This window comes from Carex rostrata, chromosome 3 (assembly GCF_964058835.1).
Source record: "Carex rostrata chromosome 3, lpCarRost1.2, whole genome shotgun sequence".
In the NCBI taxonomy this organism is placed as follows: domain Eukaryota; kingdom Viridiplantae; phylum Streptophyta; class Magnoliopsida; order Poales; family Cyperaceae; genus Carex; species Carex rostrata.
The window spans coordinates 2,519,962-2,542,928 of NC_135920.1; the positions used below are offsets into that span (position 1 = coordinate 2,519,962).

Below are 22,967 nucleotides of genomic sequence, written 5' to 3' on the forward strand. Positions count from 1 at the left end.
AAAGTAAAGAATAATTATATCATTCTCCTCACCTCTCACCCCCCATTTATCCCTCACTTTCTCTCTCAAAATTAACTTTTTTAACTGTCTTTTATTTCCTCATTAATTTCGCTAATAATTTCTATTTATCCCCGCATTAATTATACTGTCTTCTAATAACAATCCCCGCTAATAAATGTTTATATGTTTATTGATGTTTAAGGAAATATTTATCATAATGTCTATGGGGTTAATTATCAGCTTCCTAAAATTAAAAAAAAAAAAAAATGCTTGCAATGTACTAAAGGAAATTTTGTTTCCAGATTCTGTATTTCATTCAGTCACATGCCTGTACTGGTACTATACCAGTATCACCTTGTGATGGTGCTCCAGTAAATCTCCAATAGTTTGTTATTTAGTAACTCAAATTCTAAGCCCGCATTAGATAAAATGTAGGATCCATATGCCTTCTCATGGTGATTCCTCTCTGATCATCAATTGTCAATAAACATTGAACCCTGCTGTGTTTCTTCTTGCTTAGTTTGTCAGATCACGGTATTGACTCAGTGGTTCTCTCTAGCATGGCAGACCTTCATTCTCCCATGTAGTGACCGGAGTATTAATTGCTATGCATTGCAGTATTGTATTAAGGAAACTGAATTCCTACTAAAAAAATTGTATTTAAACTACTTGAGCATGTTCTAGCTAGCGCAAGGTCAAAATGAGATTCCAGAATGGACCAACTAATCAAGTAAAAGTATCTACAATGACATGGTAAATTAACCAAAAGATTTAACACATTGCAATGATAATATTGGAATTTAACCAAAATATGCATAAAAGCCATCTTGTTATATATTAATATATATGAAAGGAAAATAATAGTAATCTAACTATCTAAGTTGTATAACAAAAGAAGAGAGGTCTATCTATCAAAATGCACAAGTAATTTCTATGTTTGTCCCTCGTTGATTCATTTAATTCCTTCATAAAATATTACTAGCAGATAGATAAACATTTTTGTTGCCAATTATGTTCTGCATAAAAAAAACATTCTTGTAAACTCAATTTTCTACCATAAATTTCCCACTTTTTGTTTCAAATTCCATTCCTATGCAATGTTCTACCCATAATGCTCGGTCTATGGTACCCGTATACCCGTCGTGTCCGTGCCTACCCGTGCCCGTCCCCGGATATACCCGTCGTGTCCGTGCCTACCCGTGCCCGTCCCCGGATATACCCGGCCCGCCTGTGCCTTGTCCGTCATTATAACACTAGTATCAGACACCGATGTGCATTTGATTCGGCCACGATACATATCAGCTTACGTAGCGTATCCTCAACCTCCTTGATATATATGATCTCCAATACGTGGTCATACAGTGGCATACAGCGCTGTCTGTATTCCTGTCCGACACGGTCTGCATTTTAATTATTTAAGGGGCGTGGTCCATGAGATTCCCTTCTATTTAGGAAGCGGCCCAGAGATTTTATGTAGCATATTCAATTATCTTTGGCCAAAGATTCTCTTTCAAATAATTGAATTAAGTTTTGCTCAGCGTCATTTGATCCTCTGTCACTTAGTTGAGTTGCCACTGTACTATATTTTTTTACAATTTTTTTCAAGTTATAATATATATAATAGCTGTATCGTATCTTAGATTTTTAAAAATTGCTGTATCACCGTATTTATACCGTATTTACATATCGTATCCGATACAAATATCCGTACTTGTATTCATACAACGTAAATTGATACAAATTTTAAAGAGATTACAGAGTTGGATTGAATTAGCCTGAATTTTAATCGGACGGTCCGATTTAAACTAACGACGGTGAAAGCAATGTAAGAGGATGCGGAGAACAGTGGCCAATGCACTAAATCACCGCTCTGGGCTTCTGGCAGCATGCCGCATGGCATCAGAGAAGACAGTACAGTTTTGTGATTTTCTTTTTGTTCTTTCTTTCATTCTTTTTCTCGGCGCAACTTTTTGATCCCAAAGTTATTGTACAGAGGCCTTTCCAATATGGGCCACCTAACAAATTGGGCCGGATTCTGTTGTTTCAGTTAAAAGTTAGAATATTATGTTAAATGGCGAATTTGTAAAAAAGGGCTCCTACAGTCAAAACTCAAAAGTTCTTTGATATTTTTATCTACAATTTTCATGTACTTTTATTTATTCAAATGAATCTTTTATATAACCTGTTATTGTCCTTTAGTATTGAGAGTGTATGTCAGTGAGCCATTTACCCCCATTTGAAAACTGTATTTCTCATCAGAATCCGTGTCAACAAGTTCAATATTAATTGTCAGTAGAGTGAGGTCATGGCACTTTGTAATGTGTACACTACATAGGTATGTTATATGAACTTATATTTTTATTTTTAAAGTTATTCAAATTGTTTAACATGATCTTCATATAAAAATGTACACTGAAACCAAAATTTATATTTTATTTTATTTTTTATTATTTTTTTAGATAGATAGAAAATTATCAAAATTTTTTTTTAGTAATTTTCAACCTACCTAAATTAAGTAAAAAAAAATGTAAAAATGTGGTAAGTACATTTTCATATGGATATCATGTTGAATAGTTTGTATTGACTGTTTGAACTTTAAAATTATAAAAATAAAAATTTATAGGAGCAAAACTAGGGTGTGATGTGTACACCTCCAAAAGACTATCGGATTGACTTTGAACTACGAATTCAAACCGTTGAAATCTAAGTAATTCATGAGTGATGTATGTACATGTAAAAATTTTCAAGTTTCAAATATCTTTAGCACATGGTCAAGCGGTCAAAACAATAAATATTTTATAAGTTAACTTTTTAATTATTTTATGTATTAATTTTTCATCATTTTTTTTACCGCTTGACCATGTACTAAATGAATTCGAAACTTAAAAAAATTTACATGCACATACACACTCACGAAATACTTGAATTTCAACGGTTTAGATTCGTAGTTCAAAATCAGTTCGATAGTCTTTTGAAGATGTGCTCACCAATCCCTTTTGGTGAGCACATCACACCCTAGCTTTACTCAAATACTTATAACATTTTATTCTAAAATATACTACAATCACATATAAATATAAAAAAATTCAAAAAAAAAAAAAAATGAGGAATCAATTGACCCATATATTATTAGTACCTCTGCCTCCGTAAATAATGTTGAAACATTATAATTTAAATCATCACTTATTCTATATATTGATCGATGGTTTGGACATCGATGAATTTCATCGGATCATATTAACTGTATTTCAATGATAGATTTCAACGAGTCAGATTCCACACAGTCAGTGATAAGTTCATGGATTTGGAAATGTGTAGTCTGGCTCGGCCTGTATAATCATGGAGCAATGTAAGAGTATGGCTAAATTGCTACTGGTAGAACTTCGACTTAAGTGTTTACAGGGTCAAATTTTAGTATTTGATGTTCAAACAACAAATCCAATCAATTAGATGTTCAATCTATATTAAAATGTGGTTGGAGACCAAATTTTATATTTTTTGGAATTTTTTTACTATTTATTAAGCTGGTTTGAAAACCGCTGTTTTTCAATGCTGCAGAAATTTAATAAAAACAGCGGTTTTCAATTCAGCTTAATAAATAGTAAAAAAAATCCAAAAAATGTAAAATTTGGTCTCCAAACACATTTTAATATAGATTGAACATCTAACTGTTTGAATTTATTGTTTGAACATCAAATATTAAAATTTGATCCCGTAAGCACTTTGATCGAAGTACTACCAATAGGAATTTAGCCATACTCATATAATTCTACCTTTTTAAGTTATAACTTATAAGTCCATTTTTTTATTGAACTTTTATAATTATTATGCATTAAAATAATGTTTGCCGGAAGCAGTTGGTAGAACCATTGGAATGGCGGAAATAAATTTGGGTTTAAATTTCACCTTGTGTAACTGTGTTGCGGCTGTTCCTTACCTTTTTATTTTTTTATTTTTTTGAATTCAATGACACAAGCATGTCCGGACAACAACAGAAGCATGAGCACTATAATAAGGTAATTGCCTAACTGAAATCATGTACTTTCAAACAAAATTGTCCCAACCAAAAAAAAAAAAAAATAGAAAAAAAAAATCAAATCAGGACCATCGGATCTTCACATTGCACGGTCGGGATAGTGCAATGTGAAGAAAGACAAAGGAAAATGATATATCAGCAGTTTAGACTGATACGTATATGCAGAACAAAGCTATACTTTCAAACTATAAGGGTTAAATGTGAATATAATCAATCATATATGAAATTATCATATTAAGTATGAGGTTAATTTTACATTACACAAAACATTTTGGGAACAATTTGGGTCCGACATCAATCAGACTCAAATTTGAGTCCGATGGTTCCACAATCAGCAGATCTGCTTGAAGATCCATCCGCACAAATATTAAAATAGACACAAATAGATATTGATGCAGTACGCACAGATTCTAAAATGAATCGAACGGACACATAACTCATCAAATTCAAATTTGAATCTGATGAGCGTCAGACTCAAATTGTGTATATAAAAAATCATACATAATTACAAAAATTGACCACATTCACTGTTTTTTTTTTTTAATTATGAGAAGGCCCTTAGGCATATATTAACAAAGTTATAATACAAAGTTCGGTCTGCTGTTTAGAACAAGCAGAGAGCAAGCACAGTAACCTCTCTGTGAGATATTAAACATACAATACAGCAGTAAAACGTGGCCTGTACCTGTGAATGCCTAAAAGTACTAACAATCACAGAAATAAAGATTCAAACACACAAATTTAACGAGGTTCGGTACCAGTTTAGTACCTACATCCTCAACTCAAACCCTCTTCTTTTATTCTTTATTCATAACATGATAGTTTTACAATTTTTGGATATCTCCACTGGAGACACACAAGGGAGGTTTAATAGAAAAAAAACAAAATAGAAATCTTGCACAAGATTCTTTACTAATTCTATTCATGGAAACAAATAAAATATTACAGCTCATTTCTTTCCAACTATGCCCTACACGGCTTGCCCTCCAAGAATCAATATTTTCTTTCTAATAGTGAATACATCAACTGAGGGGCTATTTTGTGTCTAAGGATGTCCCTCGGCCTCGAAAGAAGAAGTATGAAAGAATTCAAATTGCAAATTTGTGTTTGATAATTTTGAAGCAGCCTATGTTAGTTTTAATTTCATTTAAAGATTTTCTAACAGTTTATCATAAATATATCATGAGTGAGAGATAGGAGTAGGTACGATGGGCATTGGACCTACTTTTAGGTTCAATTAGCTTTAACATCGTATGATTAGTATTAAGATAGGTACGCACGGAAATTGATACAGACTCGCACGATTTTTAATACGGAGCGCACGAATCTTAATGCAATCTAATGGTCACTACACCCATCGAACCAAAGTAGGTCCGATGACTCTGAACTCCATGAGTGAGGCTATGATACTTTGTATATATAACGCACTTTGATATATACTATAGATTCATATCATTATTTTTAAGTCTAAATAGTCGATCTGAACTGTTCATCATAATCTCTATAGAAAAATGTATCTACAGACCAAATTTTAAATTTTTTTTGTAAGTATTTTACTTTTTTTTTTTTTTTAAATAAGTACAAAATCACTACTTTCAAATGGTCTAGAATCTTTAGATCAAATGATTTTGTATCTATTTAAAAAAATAGTAATAAAATCCTGAAAAATAAAAATGTATCTCTATAGAGTTCGTAATGTATGATTTGAATTGACTTTTAGACTTTGAAAATAAAAATATGGATCCGTAGTTTGGACCAAAGTGATACATAGTATTGTAGCCTCACTCATATACTGTAAAGTGATTAAAATTTTCAATTTTTTTATCACCAAATTATTTTCAATTTAAACCGATTTTGATATATTTATTGAATGAATAATGCAGTTACAATTTAATACTTTTTTAAGGAGAAATGTAAAAATTAAGCCTCTAGATTTCATTAATTAATGAAAGACACAAGTGGTGTCAAAATGTATATAATATTTAAGAAAAAAAAAGTAAAAATAAGAAAGAGAAATAAACCAAAATGGAAAAACATAAAAAAAAAATAGAAATTCCATCCCAATTTGTCCTGGCTCAAATTGGTACCAATTTTCAAACTCCAAAAGTATCTCTATAACTAATAGTACAGATATCTTATGCTTTTCTGTAAATATTCTTTTACATTACCTCTGTCTCCAAATCACAAATGCCATGGTCAGCTGTTGTCTTCTGGTATATATTCATCTGATCAGAAGCAAGCATTGCTTCACTATATTTACCTCTAGCAAAATACTGGCATTGACTCAGTTCTGGCTTTTGCCTCAACAGCTGCGTCCTGACAGCAAAAGTGTATTGGCAATTTGAGAAAAGCTGATGTACTAACTCTTCATCTTTCTTGCACAATGAGCATCCATTTATCACAATCCATCATTTTGTCATGAGATTGTCTACTTGAGTATTCTATTTTGAATCATCAGCCAACCAAAAAGTATAAAAGTATAAACAAACATTCACAATCCATACTATGTGAATGTTTGTTTCTATGTGTGGAGTTGTCTCCGTTGACCTAGCTATAGAATGATTTGACTAAAAATATACCATCTGTTGACCATTTCCAGGAAATCTGGTCTAGTCCATTTGTCAGTGCTAAACTTGCATTGAGGTCTGTTAGCAGAGGTCTGGTACTGATATGTTGCTATCTGCTTTGAGCCAATGACACATCCAATTGGACTTGGCTAAATGTTGTTTTGACTAAAATGTCCATTTGTGTTGCATATGAGTATAACACAGAATATCTAGTTGCAGTGGCTCTTGCATCCAGGTGTGTCTTGCCAGAATCTGATATGGGTTTCCTGTCCTAATTGGATTGCAATTGAGATTTTCATGAAGAGGTGTCTGTCTCATATTCTTCTAGAATGTAGTTGAATGGGAGAGCTCTCATGCAGGGGTGTTGAAACGGTCGGTTCGGTTCAAACCCAAGTAAAATGTCAAACCAAATTTTTTTTCGGTTTTAAAAAATAGAACTGAACCGAACCGATTATACCTATCAACCGATTAAGAATCGAATCGAACAAACCGAAGTACATTTCGGTTTGTTTGGTTCAAACCGAAGTAAATCTATTAGTAATAAAAATAATACATTGTCATACACAACATTTGAAGTTCGATTTGGTTCAGTCCGGTTTGGTTTAATGAAATCATTATAACATCAATAAAATTAGTCAAACCAATGTAAACCGGTTAGTTCGGTTTAATCGGTTTTGAGATGTCTAAACTGAACCAAACCATTTAAATTGAAATTATTCAAAATTTCAACCGAACCGATCCATTTAAACCAAAATTTTCCGGTTCGGTTAAAAACCGAACAAGCCGAACCGTTTGAACACCCCTACTCCCATGGTCGAACTGTTGGTTGGCTTAATGGTATCAAGTTAATCCAATTTGGCCTTTGAGTTTGTAACCGCTTGCCACATAACTTTCGCTAACAAGGCTTGGTTCAAGATGCCAAAGTTTTTTACTCTCATCCCTCATATCCTTAATTTAGATCTAGTTACTAGATTCTAGGATATATATGAGACTCATGTATTCGGTTGTTTGTTCCTTATGCCCATGCCATAAAAGCTTCCTCCCTTTCTGGTCAACTTTCTTTGTAACCCAGTTTGAAAGAAAAAATAATATTTGCATCATATAATTGGATATTGTTGTAAGAGTTGCATTCACCAGTGTCAATCTACCTTCAATGGACAATTTCTTTGCAAATTTTTTGCAACAAGAGTATGTAATTTTTGTTTGACAACAGCATTTCTAAGTAGTTCATGGGATTTTTGAGAAGAGTTAGGAGAATTAAGATCTAGTCAGTCAGTTACCTGACCTAATGGAATGAGATTCGAACAATTTATTTGAATCTCATATGAATTTTAAAAACTCATATGTATTTAGACAAACTCTAAAAATAAGTAGTTCGACTGAGATTATCTCAGGTTTATAGTATTTGAGAGGATGCTCCTCTAAGGTATCTCAACTTTTGCGTGACCTACGTGTACGGTGTCTATTTGGGGATAGCGGAGGGGCCGGTATTATTTATGCTTTGCGATTTGTGCATAACGTACTTGAACGGTTGAGATTTTTCAATAAAACACTCAAAGTTTGAGATATCTCAGAGGATGCGAATTCCTTCTGGGTCAGGGCGAATTCACATCCCCTTAGGTTACCTGATTGAGGGACGGTTCTTTTAACCTGGCACGAATCTCAAAACAGATACTCTACAGTCTCCATAGGTACCGGATTGAGTTTCTTCCGATCAAGATTAATCTGGGCCGTCCATTTCAATTTGCTTAAGTCAGGTACCTGTGAGGATATGGATCCGGTTAGGGCACACAACATTCTTTGAAAAAATTCTACAAAATAATAGAAAAGTAATTTAAAAAAAAATTATTGGTATAATATTAATTAATTAATTGTATATCTAGCACAGCCAGAAAAGCTTTTTGTAAGATTGCAGTTTGGGTCTGAGCCTCTCTGCCCTAGACTCTGCCTCTTATCACAAGCTCTGTTTCTCTCTCTCTCTCTCTCATATGCGGCTTGTTAGCAAGAGCAAAAAAGGTGACAGAGAGCCTATCGGTTTGCATGGTTCATGGTTGTTTCTCTGCAGAGATTCTCTTTTTCTCTATCTTTATTGCTGGAGGAGCTAGAGACATATTCTCTTTTTCATTTTTAGAACAAGACATGTTCCCTTCACCCGTGCTATTTTATTGTGGGAATACTTTCCTCAAAAAACAAAACCTTCTTAACTTACAAATTGCTATATTTCTCTAGCCATGCATGCCTCCATTTTTCCAGCAAATGGAGCTCCCATGCAAATGCAAACAAAACCATGCACCTTTATTAACCTGGCAAACTTTCTGTGAGATTTTTTTGCAAAAGGTCCCTATATTATTAATCAATAAAAAATAGCTCCACACCATTAGTTCTTTTCTGAATTCCTTATGATACAAATCTAGGAGAGGGTTGATTAAGGATGGAATTATTGAATTTAGTTTCTATGGACTAAATTTTAGGGTTAGACAAAAACACCTATATATTAGTGTTGTGGTTGGTAATTTACAAAATAACTCAGAAATAATTAAGTAATAAAATTATTTCTTCCCCTCCTTTAAATTTAAAAATAAAGCAAAGTTATATGTCTATTTTTATAATTTTTCCTTTCATTGCTAAAATCTAGCGCCCAGTCTAATATATTGCAGAGAGAAAAACTTGTTTTGAATTTCACTAATATTATGAGGTCCTTTTGCAAATTATTGAGTACATAAGAGCTTGAATACAAGTAGTATTTATATTAGGGGTTTTCCGAAAATTTTCTGTAAAAAATAATAGCTAGGTCAGAAGAGATTCCTTCTGCCAAAACGAGGAAAGGTTCCTTTGTCTGGTGCTGTGCCTTTATTCTCTACTCCCTTCCCTAGAAAAAAAATACCATCTCTTGTTAGATAACAAAAGCATACATTTTTTCATCAAAAAATAATAAAACCCTACAAGCATACATTTTTTGTAGTATTTACATTTCTATGTTTTTAAATTAGAGGACTCAAACCTTAAATGCATTTTAAGTCTTCACAATCATAAAGTATAATTTTTTAGTAGCAATTCCATGTATTATTGTTGATCATATATAGACAAATAAAGTGTTAAAATGTTATTCTTAAGTGTCAAACTAAGTTAAATTAAATATTATTTTGGATTAAGTAAGAAACTGTTTCATGTGGATCCTTAACATTTTTAGTAAATAGTAATATTTTTCTGTTATTCATTATATATCAAATTTACTAAATGGAATTTTTACAAAAGAAATAGAAATAGGGGTGAAAACGAGGCGGAAAATATCCGATCAGATATTCGAATCTGAATATCTGTGTAGATATAGTAACAAATATGATTTTAAATTTTAATTATCCGTATTCAAATAGTAGATATATATCATATAGTTTAATATATATTTTAAAAAAATATGTTATTCGTCATTATAATTAGATAAATATTATAAACTTTGATATTTTTTTTAATAATATTTATATAGTATTTAATAAATATCTGATCCAATTTGTATTTGTATTCCTCTCTGTCTAGTATATGATCTGTATCCGTATCCATAAAAGTTAAAAAAACAGATATGAATATGCTTTTCGTATCCAATATGTTTTCACCTCTCTAGTGGAGATCCAAATCTGGACCCTCATTTTCCTGTTTCTCTCTATCTCTCTTCAAAAGCAACAGAGAATGCGATCCACTATACTAAAAAAGTGGAGTCTACTGAGATCATTAAAGAGTAAATGTCTAAGTTTTCTATATAAACATCTGATTAGTCTATATAAACACCTGGTTAATCTATGCACACACCTAAATAAAAGAAGGGTGGATTTGAATCCTCTAGTGGGGCTGTGGGGGTCTGGGGGAGGTGATGAGTTGTAATTTTGTTTTTAATTGCTTTTCTTTTATTTGTTTTATTTTTTCTTTTTAAAATGTAGTCAGAGATGAGTTGTAATGAAGGGCAATCAGAATCGCACGTACAGTGATGACATTTGTTCTTTTAGATTTGCTTTATTTTTTTGCCTTATACTTTGTCTGTTTGGTGCATGTGAAAAGAACAAATACCAGGGAATACTGTACAGGCAGTACAGCTCCTCTCAGCAAGGATACAAACCATCTTTTTTTTTTAATGAAAATAGAATTTAACTATTTAAGCCTTCCAATTTAAAATGGAATGGCGATTTTCCATGCATTTTCTCTAATTTGTTGAAATTTGAAAATGATGATTTTTTGCTTTTCAAAAATAGATTGTGAAAAACAGTTATTTTTGTTTTTGGTTCTCTTCAATCAGATAATTTATTTTCACAACCCATTATCTGATTAAAGAAAATTCAAATAACAAAATAGGTACATATAATATTAGTAAGATGTATGATAGATTGTTCATTTGGACATGTAATATTTGCTCTGTTTCTACTTGTACAAAACAAAATAGTTATATGTTATTTTCAGGTATGCATTCTTATTTTTGGCTTATTTAATACCAACAATTTTATACATGCCACATCTATATTTAGCTATAAATAAAACCAAAATCAGGAGGACTTCTTTGAAAAGAATTTAACAAATCAGTCATATCATGAAACTAAAAAAAATGGTCTCAAGCAGCAAATAATAATTAGAGGCGTATCAACACCACAATATAAAAACACACTTAAGAAAAATGCCATTTAGAAGAAAAAATATAGTAGAAAAATACTAAAAGGTCTAAAACGGAGAAGAAAAAGAGAAAAAGAAGCAGGATTTAATTTGTAATTTCTTTGTTTTTTATATATAAAGACAGGCAAACTGTCATGCAAGCCAATTTTAGCTACTTGAAAAAGGCACTTCATTAGTTCTATTTTAAACCTATACTTGTAAAAAGAAACAACTTAATGGTTTACCATATTTTTTAAAAGTTTTTCTAAACTGACATAAGCTCTCATTTTTAGCAAACAGTCAAGAACTAGCTAGCAATGTCTCTCTTTAGCCCTCATTGTAAATATATCAATGAAACACAATTAAATTACTTTTTCAAGAAGAAAATCCAATGCCATCTTTTAATTAAGCTCCGGTAAGCATTGCGAATTTGCAACCGACCCGACCTACATCATTGGTTAGTTTAGTAATCCAAAAAATAATCAAGCCCGGCCTAGGTGTAGGAGCCCGGCGCCTCCGCATTTGGGACAAACATTGACATGCTTTGGTACCATGAAATACATGAAACACGCCTTACATCCAGCCGCAACCAGCACTGCACCTCCATTAGCGGTTCCACTGGCACCGGAGAATGCGCCAAACCCTCCTGAAGAAGAGGATTCAGTAGGTGAGAAGGAAGAGCGATTTGAGGAAATGTTTGAAGTGTAGCTCGACTCGGTGTTGATGCCAGAACAGCTGTCGGTGTCAGATGACACCGACGAGTTGTAGATGTATGTTTGTTGTGCTTCTATCGTTGCTTCTGTTTCTGCTTCTCCCTCTGATTCCTCAGGATCTGTTACTGGATCTTCATCATCAGACGAGGAGTTGTACAAGTAGAAAGAGCGATTGTGCGCTCGCGGGTCGACAGTGGTGCGGGTCCCGTCCTCCCAATTAATGTAGTACACTTGACCATTCTGAAAAGATGAGATTTTGAGGAGGTGGGGTTTGTATAGTTAGATTGAAGTTTTTAACAACAGAAATTATAATCCTGTTTCAAAAGGAGAAGTATTATATTATCTGTGTATATAATTGCTACTATGATAATTAGACATATGAGAAGAAAAAAACCGAGAGAAAAAGGTGAAAGAGAAATAAAGAAAGTACTAATTGTCAGAAGAAAATTTATTGAGAATTAAGTTGAATGGAAAGATAAAACAAGAGATATAAAGATACTTTCTTTTACAAATAGTATGAGATAATGAGAACAAACTTTTAATGTAATTAGGAGGAAAACCCGACCATTTTCAACGCTGCTTCATTAATGGTCAAATGATTGGATCAGTGAGAGAGAGAAAGAGAGAAAGGTGCATTTATGAACCTTTTTGTTTGTATTGAAAAAAGTGGTCGCCGCCTATTTTTACTGCATTTATGAACTAAAGACTTCGACGTGGGTTGTTAATTTCTTCGAGTTTTCAGAACAATTATTGAATTTGCTTCAGTTTAATGAATGAAAAAATAAAATATAACTAACATACTCTGAGATCGAGACACTGTTCCCATTGGAAAGGAAGAGCCACGTCGGAGTTCAGTTCCACTGTGAAGTCTCCAGTCATTGACGGCGTCGGAGGAGGCGGCGCTGTGGCATAGTTGGTCTGGTAGGAGGAAGAGGAGGAGGTGGAAGAAGAAGAGGAAGAGGAAGAGGGAGAGGCAGGGGTATTTTGGTAATTTAGAGAACAGTTGCGCAGTGAGCTAGCGATCATCTCTATGTTTGGCGCTGTCATTGCATGAATAGCACTGTTCTTACCAGCTTAGAATGAGAGAGAGAGAGAGAGAGAGAGGTCACAGGTGGAATTGTAAAAGTAAAGAGGGGAAGAAGAGAAGAGAAGGGGGTTTGGACGAGGGACAGAAAAATGGTTGCCATCTTTTTATGGGTTGTTTTACAGATATAACCTTAACATAAAATTCAATTGCTTTACGGGAAATTAAAGTAAGAATTTTTTATTTTTATTTTTTTAGAGATCATCAAATTAACATTATCCGCTATTGTGTATTGGTCACCGGTTTTTGTATGTTTCTAAACTTTTAGTTTGTTTGATTTATATTATTTCTTTCACAAGTTAATAATACAGAGTTCTAAATAGCTATTAATCGTTTTTTTTTATAATGATTATAAATAGCTAGCTATAGTTGCATTATAGCTGCACTATAACTTTTTCGGACCTTAAAATCTATAGCGCTATAATCGCTATTTAGAACCTTAGTTAATATATTAGTGATGTGCATATACTTATGATTCATGGGGTTATATTTTTTTTTATTGATATGAATATAATTTTTGCTAGCTTTGATGTGATGAAGTAAGTTGGTTGATAACTTGATATAAATTACTTCAAAAATTAGGGGAAAAATTAACAATCTTCATTGACAAAAAAAAATTGTATAAATTAACTTACATTTTTTTTCAAAATGGTCCTAACACATATGGACAATTTTTTGTTCAGACTTTTGAAACAATATTATCCCTTTTTTTTTTTTTTTCTAATGACACGAAAGAGTCTTAAAATAGGCAAGTGAAAATACAGGGAAAAAAATGCAATACTTGCTCTGGTGATGGTTGTTGAAAAACAAGTTTTATTGGGTTTTGTTATGACTTTTTAAGCTGCAAATTTGTAATTTGTTATAAGTAGTTCGTTGATATAATATATATGATCACTTTGAAGTTGATTTAGGTGCAAAATAGTTTTCAAGTGGTAAAAACTTAACTTTCAATAAATGGGTGAAATTTGCCCAATTGATATATGAAAAAATAAACAAAGAAAATATAGGGAAAAAAACAAGAACAGTTTGAAGCAAGATTTTAAGGAACTGAATCGTTTGCCTCCTGGGGCAGGAAATTCCTGCTCTCAGAGTCACTGCAGAGTGGGTCCCCATATAACTCTAAACCCAAAACCACTTTAACTCCAAATCCTTTAACAGTAACCGGCCCACCCCGCAGTGACTCTGGGGGCATAAATTTCCTGCACTCCAGGGGCAGGAGATCTGGTTCCAGATTTTAATGCTTTTACTCACACACTTTAACGAAAAATAAGGTAGGATAAATTCACATGCCACTCTGCACTATATTTGTGCTTGAATTAATCGGAGGGGAGGGAAGTAATTTTAAAATCCCTATAATTTTTTATTGAAATTGATACCTCAAACTTTGTGTTTAGATCTAGACCGTCCGATCTGCTTTGACACGAATATTGAAGCACCGTACATTCATCTCAAATCGAATTGACTAAAATTATGATCGAACGTTCAGCATTCAAACTCAAAATTTGAGTAACTTCGGAGGATCCAAACTCAGAATAAAGGATTTTTTTTTTTATAAATCATAAACAGGAAATAAAAATTTATCAAATCAACTTGAGTGATTTGATTAATTCATAATTACGAAGTTGCCATCTCAGCACAAATCATTATTTTTCCAATGTCGAATTGGCATCTCGGACCAAGTAGTTTTCACAATTTTTTCGACAGAACAATCACATAAAATCATTTTTTTTAATTTTTTAGTAGTTTTTTTCAAAATGGGATTTCGGCCACAGATTTCTTTTTAGTAATTAATTCTTATGTGCTAAAATGGTTTTTCGTCCCCAAGTAAAAAATAAAAATTCCGGATGTACCTCTGACTCCTTGAATTTCGCATCCGACTCAAAAATTGGATTTCACAAAATTGAATTTCACAATTACTGATTGGTTTAATTTCATTAAAATACTTATTCCTCTGACTCATTTCTTTTGACCGAAGCCACACTATTACAAATTTGCAATCATTATTTCATTTAAAAATCTGTGAAGTTTTCATGGACCGAATTAGCTGTTCGGCACAACGACAAAAAATTATTTGGTGCCAAAATTGCAGTTCAGTACTTGTGCCGAAATTTGGGAACCCATTTTTAAAACGTGATTTTTGATGCGTACAATGTTTGAATTTTTCATGGACCAAAATGCCTCTACAGAGAAGTAATAGAAAAAGGGAAAACAGGACAGGGACCTTTTGGTCCATCAAAAATTCGAACGCTGTACGCATCAAAAATTAATCTGTAAAAATGAGTTCCCTGAAATTTTTAAATATACCATAATCCCAAAAATAATAAACCAAAACGCCATGGTTTTGTCAAAATTTGAAAAATATCATGGCCGCATCTAGGCAAAGCGGCAAGATTTTTGGGCTGCTTCTAGAGGATGCGGCCACGGTCGCTTCTAGGGGATGCGGCCCGTTTTTTTTTTCAGAGTTAGCAGATTTTATATTTTTGTTGTTTCGATTTTTTGTTTTGTTTTGAAAATAGTTGTAGTTATAGTTGTGTATGGTATTTAATTTGGAAAATATTTTACGTTTATCAGAAGAAATATTATGGTGGCAATGTCGTTCTTTAACTGCATATGTACGAAGAAGTAGTTTGATTTTGTTTTAATTTAGAAATATTAAATTAAGATACGCCTAACAAACATGAAATAAATATTCAATATAATAAAAGTACCCCTAAATAATATTCTTCAAAATATTACAACAAACAAGCAATGCAATCACAACATAAGATTGATTACTAGATAAAAATACATTGCTTGCCTCTCTCTCAACCTGAAAATTGACAAACAAAAATGTATTGTTATTATTAATTTTTTTTAAAGTTGAAATTTAATTTAACTACCTCGTGCATCTCGAGCAGCTTTGTTTTGTTGTTCCTGTGTATCTCGGCCAGCCTGATGCCCTCTCCTTATATTATGTAATAAATCAAGCCACATCGGAATCCTATTGACTCGCCTTCGACCCAAAGTAATATTTTTGTCATTTGGAACAAGGGTTGGGCCTTCGTTTTCTGGCCAATCAGACTGATTGTCATACACATGCAATTCACCAATCCATGTGTTGATCAGTGTCTGGATGTGGTAGTATTAATGTACAAACCTGCCAGGATCGATGCCTCAGAGACGGCACACTGTCAGAACATGAGAACACGGTATTCTATTTAATTGCAGCTTCTGGCATGTGCATGTAACTGTGTTATCATCCGTGATTACCACCGTGTATTTGTAATTGGCCTTGGTAAACCGGCCAGAAGCGTCAGACATGTATGCATTAACTTTTTATTGTGTGGATGTTACCTCAAACTCGTTCCAGTTGCCAAATCCACCGAGCGTTGTCATAGATTGTGACCTCCCGCACCGTTTGTTAATCAACTATGAAAAAATGATGATATTAATGTTTTAAAATAATTGAATGAAAATAGAATAATTTAAAATTTAAAAAATAAAATAATTTAATGAAAATAAAATACCTTGTGCACACGACATGAGAACTGTTGACTAGCTTGCTTCAAATTTCGCTTTTTCCTCCTTTGAGCAAACCATTGCTGACATTTGTAAAATGTGTCCTCAATTATTGCTGCTATCGGCAACCTACGAGATGACATGAAAACATTATTGAGTGACTTGGATCCGTTTGCAGTCATAATTCCCCAACGGTAACCCCTATCCAGCGCTTGGAATATCTTCCTTGGTTTTGGACACTCGTTCTCATCTTGATCCAGATACTTACCTACACCGTCGAACAAATTCAGAGCACGGTCACACACATCCCTCATTGCTTGCATTCCTTGCTCATATCTCCTCATCTTCCTCTTCGCCACACATATCCTGAAGTACTTGATTGCCTAGTCATTGCGCCTTAACATGGAGCGAATTATATTGCGCCTCAAGCATTGCATGAACCATGCACAATCTTCAAAATTCTCCGTATCTACCAAAGAAAAAACCAACGAAATGAGCTGATTTTCTGCATTGTACTCAGTTGCAATCAACATTTTACCGGTATTAAACCATCAAAAAAAGGTGAATAAAAATGACATATCAATTTCGACTACATTTGAATAAATAAAATGACATATCAATTTTGATTTTTATTACCTTTGTACCGGCCTGATAAGAAACATGCATCAACAGTGATGACAAGTCTCTCGTGTTGAAAAGCCTCTATGCATGGTCCAAATGCCCAAGCCACCCTATAAAAGTACCTATAAGGTCCAGGCTTACCAGTTTGATATGAGGTCACATCAAACAATGTACCTGTTAATAAAACAAATTAGTAAGTTTCACATTTTTTGTTTTCAATGTTGTTGAAAGAAAGTAAATAATATAATACCTGTGTTTTTTCGCTTAATTAACTCCAACAAGGGGACTATAAGCACCTATGACCCCTCCCAACTACCAAATTGACGGGGCAATTGTCAACTCTCTTCCACGCCACAATTTATTGTATGCCGGTACCTGACCGTTGTACGTTTGTGCAACCACAATTATGACAGCATTGATACTCAAATCCACATCATTTCTTATGTGCGTGGTGATGCAATCGGCAACCATAGCAGCCGTCAACTGTGCATGATCTATTCTTGTGGCATCCGCATGACAAACATGTTTTGTTGGGCACCTGGATACTTTCCATTGTTTACCAAAACCAGTGGCCCTTGCTAATATGTACCAAGCACATTTGGGGTCCCTGCACTTGAACCTAATTCGTTGTTTGTCGTTGTGCGTATTTATAATCTCTTTATTACAAAGAATGTGAAACTTGTAAATTGCAGCTTTCATTTCCTCCTTTGAATCATAGTTTTATCCCTCTGACAATTCATTCTCAAATTCTGCATGTCTACCAAACAACCCCACATTTGCTTCTTGAAATCCTGATAAGTCATTGAAAGCTAAAATCAGGTGCTCAACCCCACGACATATTATCTGAATTCCTTTATCAACCTTGAATTTTTTTCTCTACCCGAGCACAGGCTCGGTATCTTCCTGGTCACTTCAATTGCTCATGCAATCAGGATTAACATTCCCCCAATTTTCTTCTGCCTCTTGTATTTTCGGATCCACCGTCTCCTCGGTTTCCTCCAAATCACAAGGCTGACCCCAATGAGCGGTCTGACTACTAATAGTAATTTGGTCAGGCTGGGGTCGGGACCGACGGGAGGGTCGGCTACTAGACGGTCGGTCCCTCTAAACTGGGGCTTGACTGCTCTAAGGTATATCAATCTACAAAGGGGTTCAGGACTGACGGGAGGACCGACTTATAGACCGTCAGCCCTCCTGAACTGGGGCATGACTACTCTCAGGCATATCAATCTGGAAGGGGGTTGGGACACTGGATTTGAGGAGGTTGACGCATTACTACCCCGAGTAGCACTCCGGATTAACCTCGCAAGGGGGTTGGGACGCTGGACTCGGTTAATCTCCACAAAGAGTTCAATTACCTTGTATCCACCCCCAGAAAAACTAATGGTCTGGTTGTACAGTACCTGCTAGACTCCATCATTCTGAACATAAAATAATTGGAACTAGGTTTGTCCTGAACCAGTGGGCATGCTAAATTTGACCTAAATATCAAGGTCATATCGATCTTGATTCAATCCCAGGTTTTGAGAAATAATCGATTTCAAAATCAACAAATCAGTACCAGGCATTATCGGTATCACAAAAACAGACCCAATACTGTAATAAACCCCATTAGGGTCTATTAGAACCTCACCACCAGTGTAAACCGATACCATAACAGCCATTTTGGTTTTAGTATATAAGGAAACCTAAAATTACAAATTAACTAAATTAATTACAAATACTGAAATAAAATTTGAAAAAGAGAGAAAAGAAAAAACTTACAGTTCAGCGGAGAAGAAGAGGCTCGGTGAAAACGACTTGTGAAATGAATCTCTCTCTAGAAATGGGTTTTATAGAAATTCGGGATGGTGACCGCATCCCTTAGAAGCGGCCCAATATATTGCCCGCTTTGCCTTGATGCGACCATGGCATTTTTCGAATTTTGACAAAATCGTTAAGTTTTGGTTTATTATTTTTGGGATCATGGTATATTTAAAAATTTCATTTTGTAAAATTAAAACCAATTAAATTCGTTTAGTAAAAAAATATATATTTGGTTTCTAAAAAAATTCTCAGAATAAAGGCACAAAAAAAGCAAAAAATTAATTATTTCGAAATAGGACTTCAAATACACAATATAAAGGAGTACATTAGATGATCTTGCAAGAAAGATTTCAAAACTTAAGCGCATTCCCCTTTTATTTTACAAAAGCAAGGAGGCGACTTACAAAATTGGATTAAGAAATTGGTTGGGATTTTGTGGAAATTTATTTTGAAAAAAGTTTTATTCAAATTCGGGTCATGGATTTGTGTCAGAATTATTACAAACGGTTTAGATTCACAGGATCATTTAATTTTATTAAATTTTAAATTCATTCGTATGAATCTGAACGCCGATCAGACATTTTATGTTTTAAACAATATTTTTTTCAAAACTACAAAACTCAATTCATGGGAAAATAAAGAATAAAAATATATAGTAATGAGACCGAAATTTTTATTAATATTCAAAAAAAACAAATTAATTTTAAATTATATCCATCTATTCGCTAGAATTCAAAAAGTGTCCAAGCCGGTATTTTTCTCACCAATTTCAAGCCAATTTTCCGATAATAAAATAGCCGGTTTCAAGCCTTCAGAAACCGGTAGTAATTTTACCAGCTTCAATAACTCATAGAAAATTTACCAGTTTCTTAATATTTTTTTATTAAGCTATTCATTATTTTTTACAACTGTTTGATTATCTTCTTTATCATTCATATTTAAAGTGATGCTACTAAGTAACCAAGAAAAAAGACCATACACCTGTCTGTTGAATTTCTCTTTCTAAATCAGCTGCAACCACATGTCCAATTTAAAGTAAAATGCAAAACACAGAATCATTGCTACGAGACAATCAACCAAAGTAAAATGAAAACCAGTGATTTTATAATTAGTTTTGGAGTAGAAGCCGGTAGTTTTGTCACCGGACCTAGGTAACCGGTTAAATTATCATCGGTTTTGGAAGAGAGAAACTAGTTAAATTATTGTCGGAAAGTTGACTTGAAACCAGTGAAAAAAATACCGGTTTGGGTACTTTTTGAATTTCAGCAAATAAGTGGGTAGAATTTGAAATTAATTAATTTTTTTTAATATTAATAAAAATTTCGGTAATGATATGACCAAGATAACGTGAAGTTGTTAAAAGATCCGTACACAATACCTTAAGAAGCAAAATTGCAATTTTAAAAAGATTTGTCCCTAGAAACAGATAGATACATTTTTTGTTTTTTTTATGTATAATATTCAAATTTGATATACTTAACAAATGCTCGTTTTGCGCAAAAAATATACCCGTGAGCAGCATGTTCTCTTTCAAGTTTGACCAGAACCAGAATGTCCGCTTGATGGTAGAATTCTATGCCTACCTAATTTTTTTATGTTTAAATTCTGATTGCGACTCTGAACAAGAGAGAGAGAGAGAGAAGCCATTCATTCATGACTCTGGATGCGATTGGTACAAGGGGTGGCTGCCTTATAGCGTGGAAAAAATCATACTCGCTATTAACGGGATGGACCATGCAACACACCATCTCTGTTCTACTGAGACAAAGGTCTTCAGGCAAGGAGGGATTGTTCACCGCATGCTATGGCCCGAGCCAAGATTCTGAGAAGCAGGATTTCCTAAATGAATTAATTAAGAGGCTTAGCGGGTATGGTCAACCACCCATGGGTGCTTGCAGGTGATTTCAACATGCAGGGACGGATCTAGAATTTTCGTCAGGAGGGGAAACAAAACAATATTGAATTGGGTTTAAATAACTTATCGGATTTAAACTTATTAATTAATTGGGTACTTGATAAAAAAATAATGTTTTGACTTATACTTTCGAGTAGAACTAGGGTGTTCTTAAGCTCACAAAAGTGTTTGGTGAGCTTAATTTCAAAATTTATCAAATCGGTTTCAAATAATGAATCTGAACCGTTGAAATCCACCTACCTTACGAGTGATGTGTCTACATGTGAAAATTGTAAACATTCGAATTAATTTAGTATAAAGTCAAGCGGTCAAAAAACGTTCAAAATTGAATGCACTAAAATTAATTTATTAACCTTCTAATTTTGACCGATTGACTTTATACTAAATTAATTCGAATGTTTAAAATTTTCACATGTAGACGCATCACTCGTAAGGTAAACGGGTTCCAACGGTTCGGATTCGTCATTTGAAACCGATTTCATGGGTTTTGGAGTTAAGCTCACCAAACACTTTGGTGAGCTTCAGAACACCTTAGTTCTACTCTATATTTTCAATGCTCTGACTTGTCATTTATGATCCTTTAACCTATAATTATAATTACCAATCATAATTAAAGAAATTTATTTTGATTTTAACACTAAATTTAACTCAAATTACAAATCAAACATCTAGAGGAGGGCAAAAAAAATTTCAGGGAGGGGCAAAGTCGATCGGTACCAATAGATCACCACTAAAACTCGAAATCCAGAGGGGGCGACTGCCCCCCCCCCCCTTGGTCTACACTGGGTCTGCCCCTGTCAACATGGTTTAGTGGCTCATTGACCGATCAGGTGATTTGCGGGGGATGGAGCTCATGTGTGAGTTCAATGATGCTATTAGAGACACTGCCCTAATTGATGTGCTACTGAAGAATAGAGACTTGGTCTAGCAAGCGACCCTGCTGTTCGCGTGAAAGCGCAACGCAAGTTTCGGTACGCTTGGGAGCGTACCTTTTAAACCGCGGTTACACCTTCCGATTAGGGTTGCAAGTGCACAACCCTATCGAGGAGTATAATCGGGTATCGATCCACAGGGACGGTTTCTTTATCTAGAATTTTACTTAGCTTAGCTAAAGACTAGAAGTGAGAAAAAGGGGTTTTGGTGTTTAATTTTCCTAAGGAATCAACTCAAGCAATCACACAATGATATAGAATAGTAAATGTGCAAGAAAAGGTATAAACTGTGTTTTGATTTGGGATAAAAGGTGTTTCAAGGGTTTCAGACTTCATCTCTGATTTGCCTCTAGTGGTACGGCCCTTACCAAGTTGGTACGGCCAGGCCGCACCAACCTGGTATGACCAAGCCGTATGGGGCTTGGTACGGGTAGGCCGCACCACTCTTGTAAGGGCCGTACTGGTTTACCAGAACAGAGCTTACAAGTTCGAGTTGATGCATTTCTTGCTGGTACCTCGTATTAAACTCTTGATAAAGGTTCAATTGACCATACCTAAGGTTCCTAAACCTCAACTCTCGTGTGTTGGTTCAAGATCTAAGTTTTGGATTCAATTCTTTACCTTCTAGGGTTTCTAAACCTCAACTCTCGTGTTTTGGTCCAGATCCTCTAGTTGATTGATTGGAGATCTAAGGTAACCTCTAATCTGTCGATTAGAGGAGAATTCAACCTTTCGGCTTCAATTCGATCAAGTCTACCTAAAGGGATTGGTTTGGTTGAGAGAAGGCAATGGTCACATGACCTTGTTAGGGTTGATCTACCACTATAGGCACACCACATGCAATCACAGAAACACAAAGCAATCAAGACAAGCAAATTCACAATCAATTCAATCACAAGAGTTCATACAAGATCCAAATCAAGAAAAGCAACACAAATCAAGAAAATCCATCTACAAACCCTAGAAACGAAAGTCTACTACTCACAAGTCATGGATCTGTCCAGATATACAAGAAAAGAGATAGAGAAAGTCATGAAAGAACTAGATTGAAGATCGGGAATGGAGAAGGTGTAGATCTGTCGATTCTCGCCTCTTCCTCTTCCTTGATCTTCTCTTCTTGCTCCTTTGCTCTCTTTCTCTCTTTCACTGAGCTCTCAATCTGG

The 22,967-nt window shown here is 34.2% G+C and overlaps 1 protein-coding gene and 1 long non-coding RNA gene across 2 annotated transcripts in view; one reads left to right on the top strand and one right to left on the bottom strand.

Moving 5' to 3' along the window:
• LOC144552209 (uncharacterized) overlaps positions 1 to 22,967 on the top strand; it is an 85,348-nt gene that overhangs the window by 45,097 nt on the left and 17,284 nt on the right. The gene's annotated exons all lie outside the window — the stretch shown is intronic.
• LOC144551988 (ATP-dependent RNA helicase) lies at positions 11,344 to 13,246 on the bottom strand. The gene is made up of 2 exons (XM_078300099.1): positions 12,750 to 13,246; positions 11,344 to 12,188 (listed from the first exon to the last, which is right to left on the bottom strand). Exons 1-2 carry the CDS (start codon positions 12,993 to 12,995, stop codon positions 11,718 to 11,720), a joined length of 717 nt encoding a protein of 238 aa, XP_078156225.1. The 5' UTR covers positions 12,996 to 13,246; the 3' UTR covers positions 11,344 to 11,717.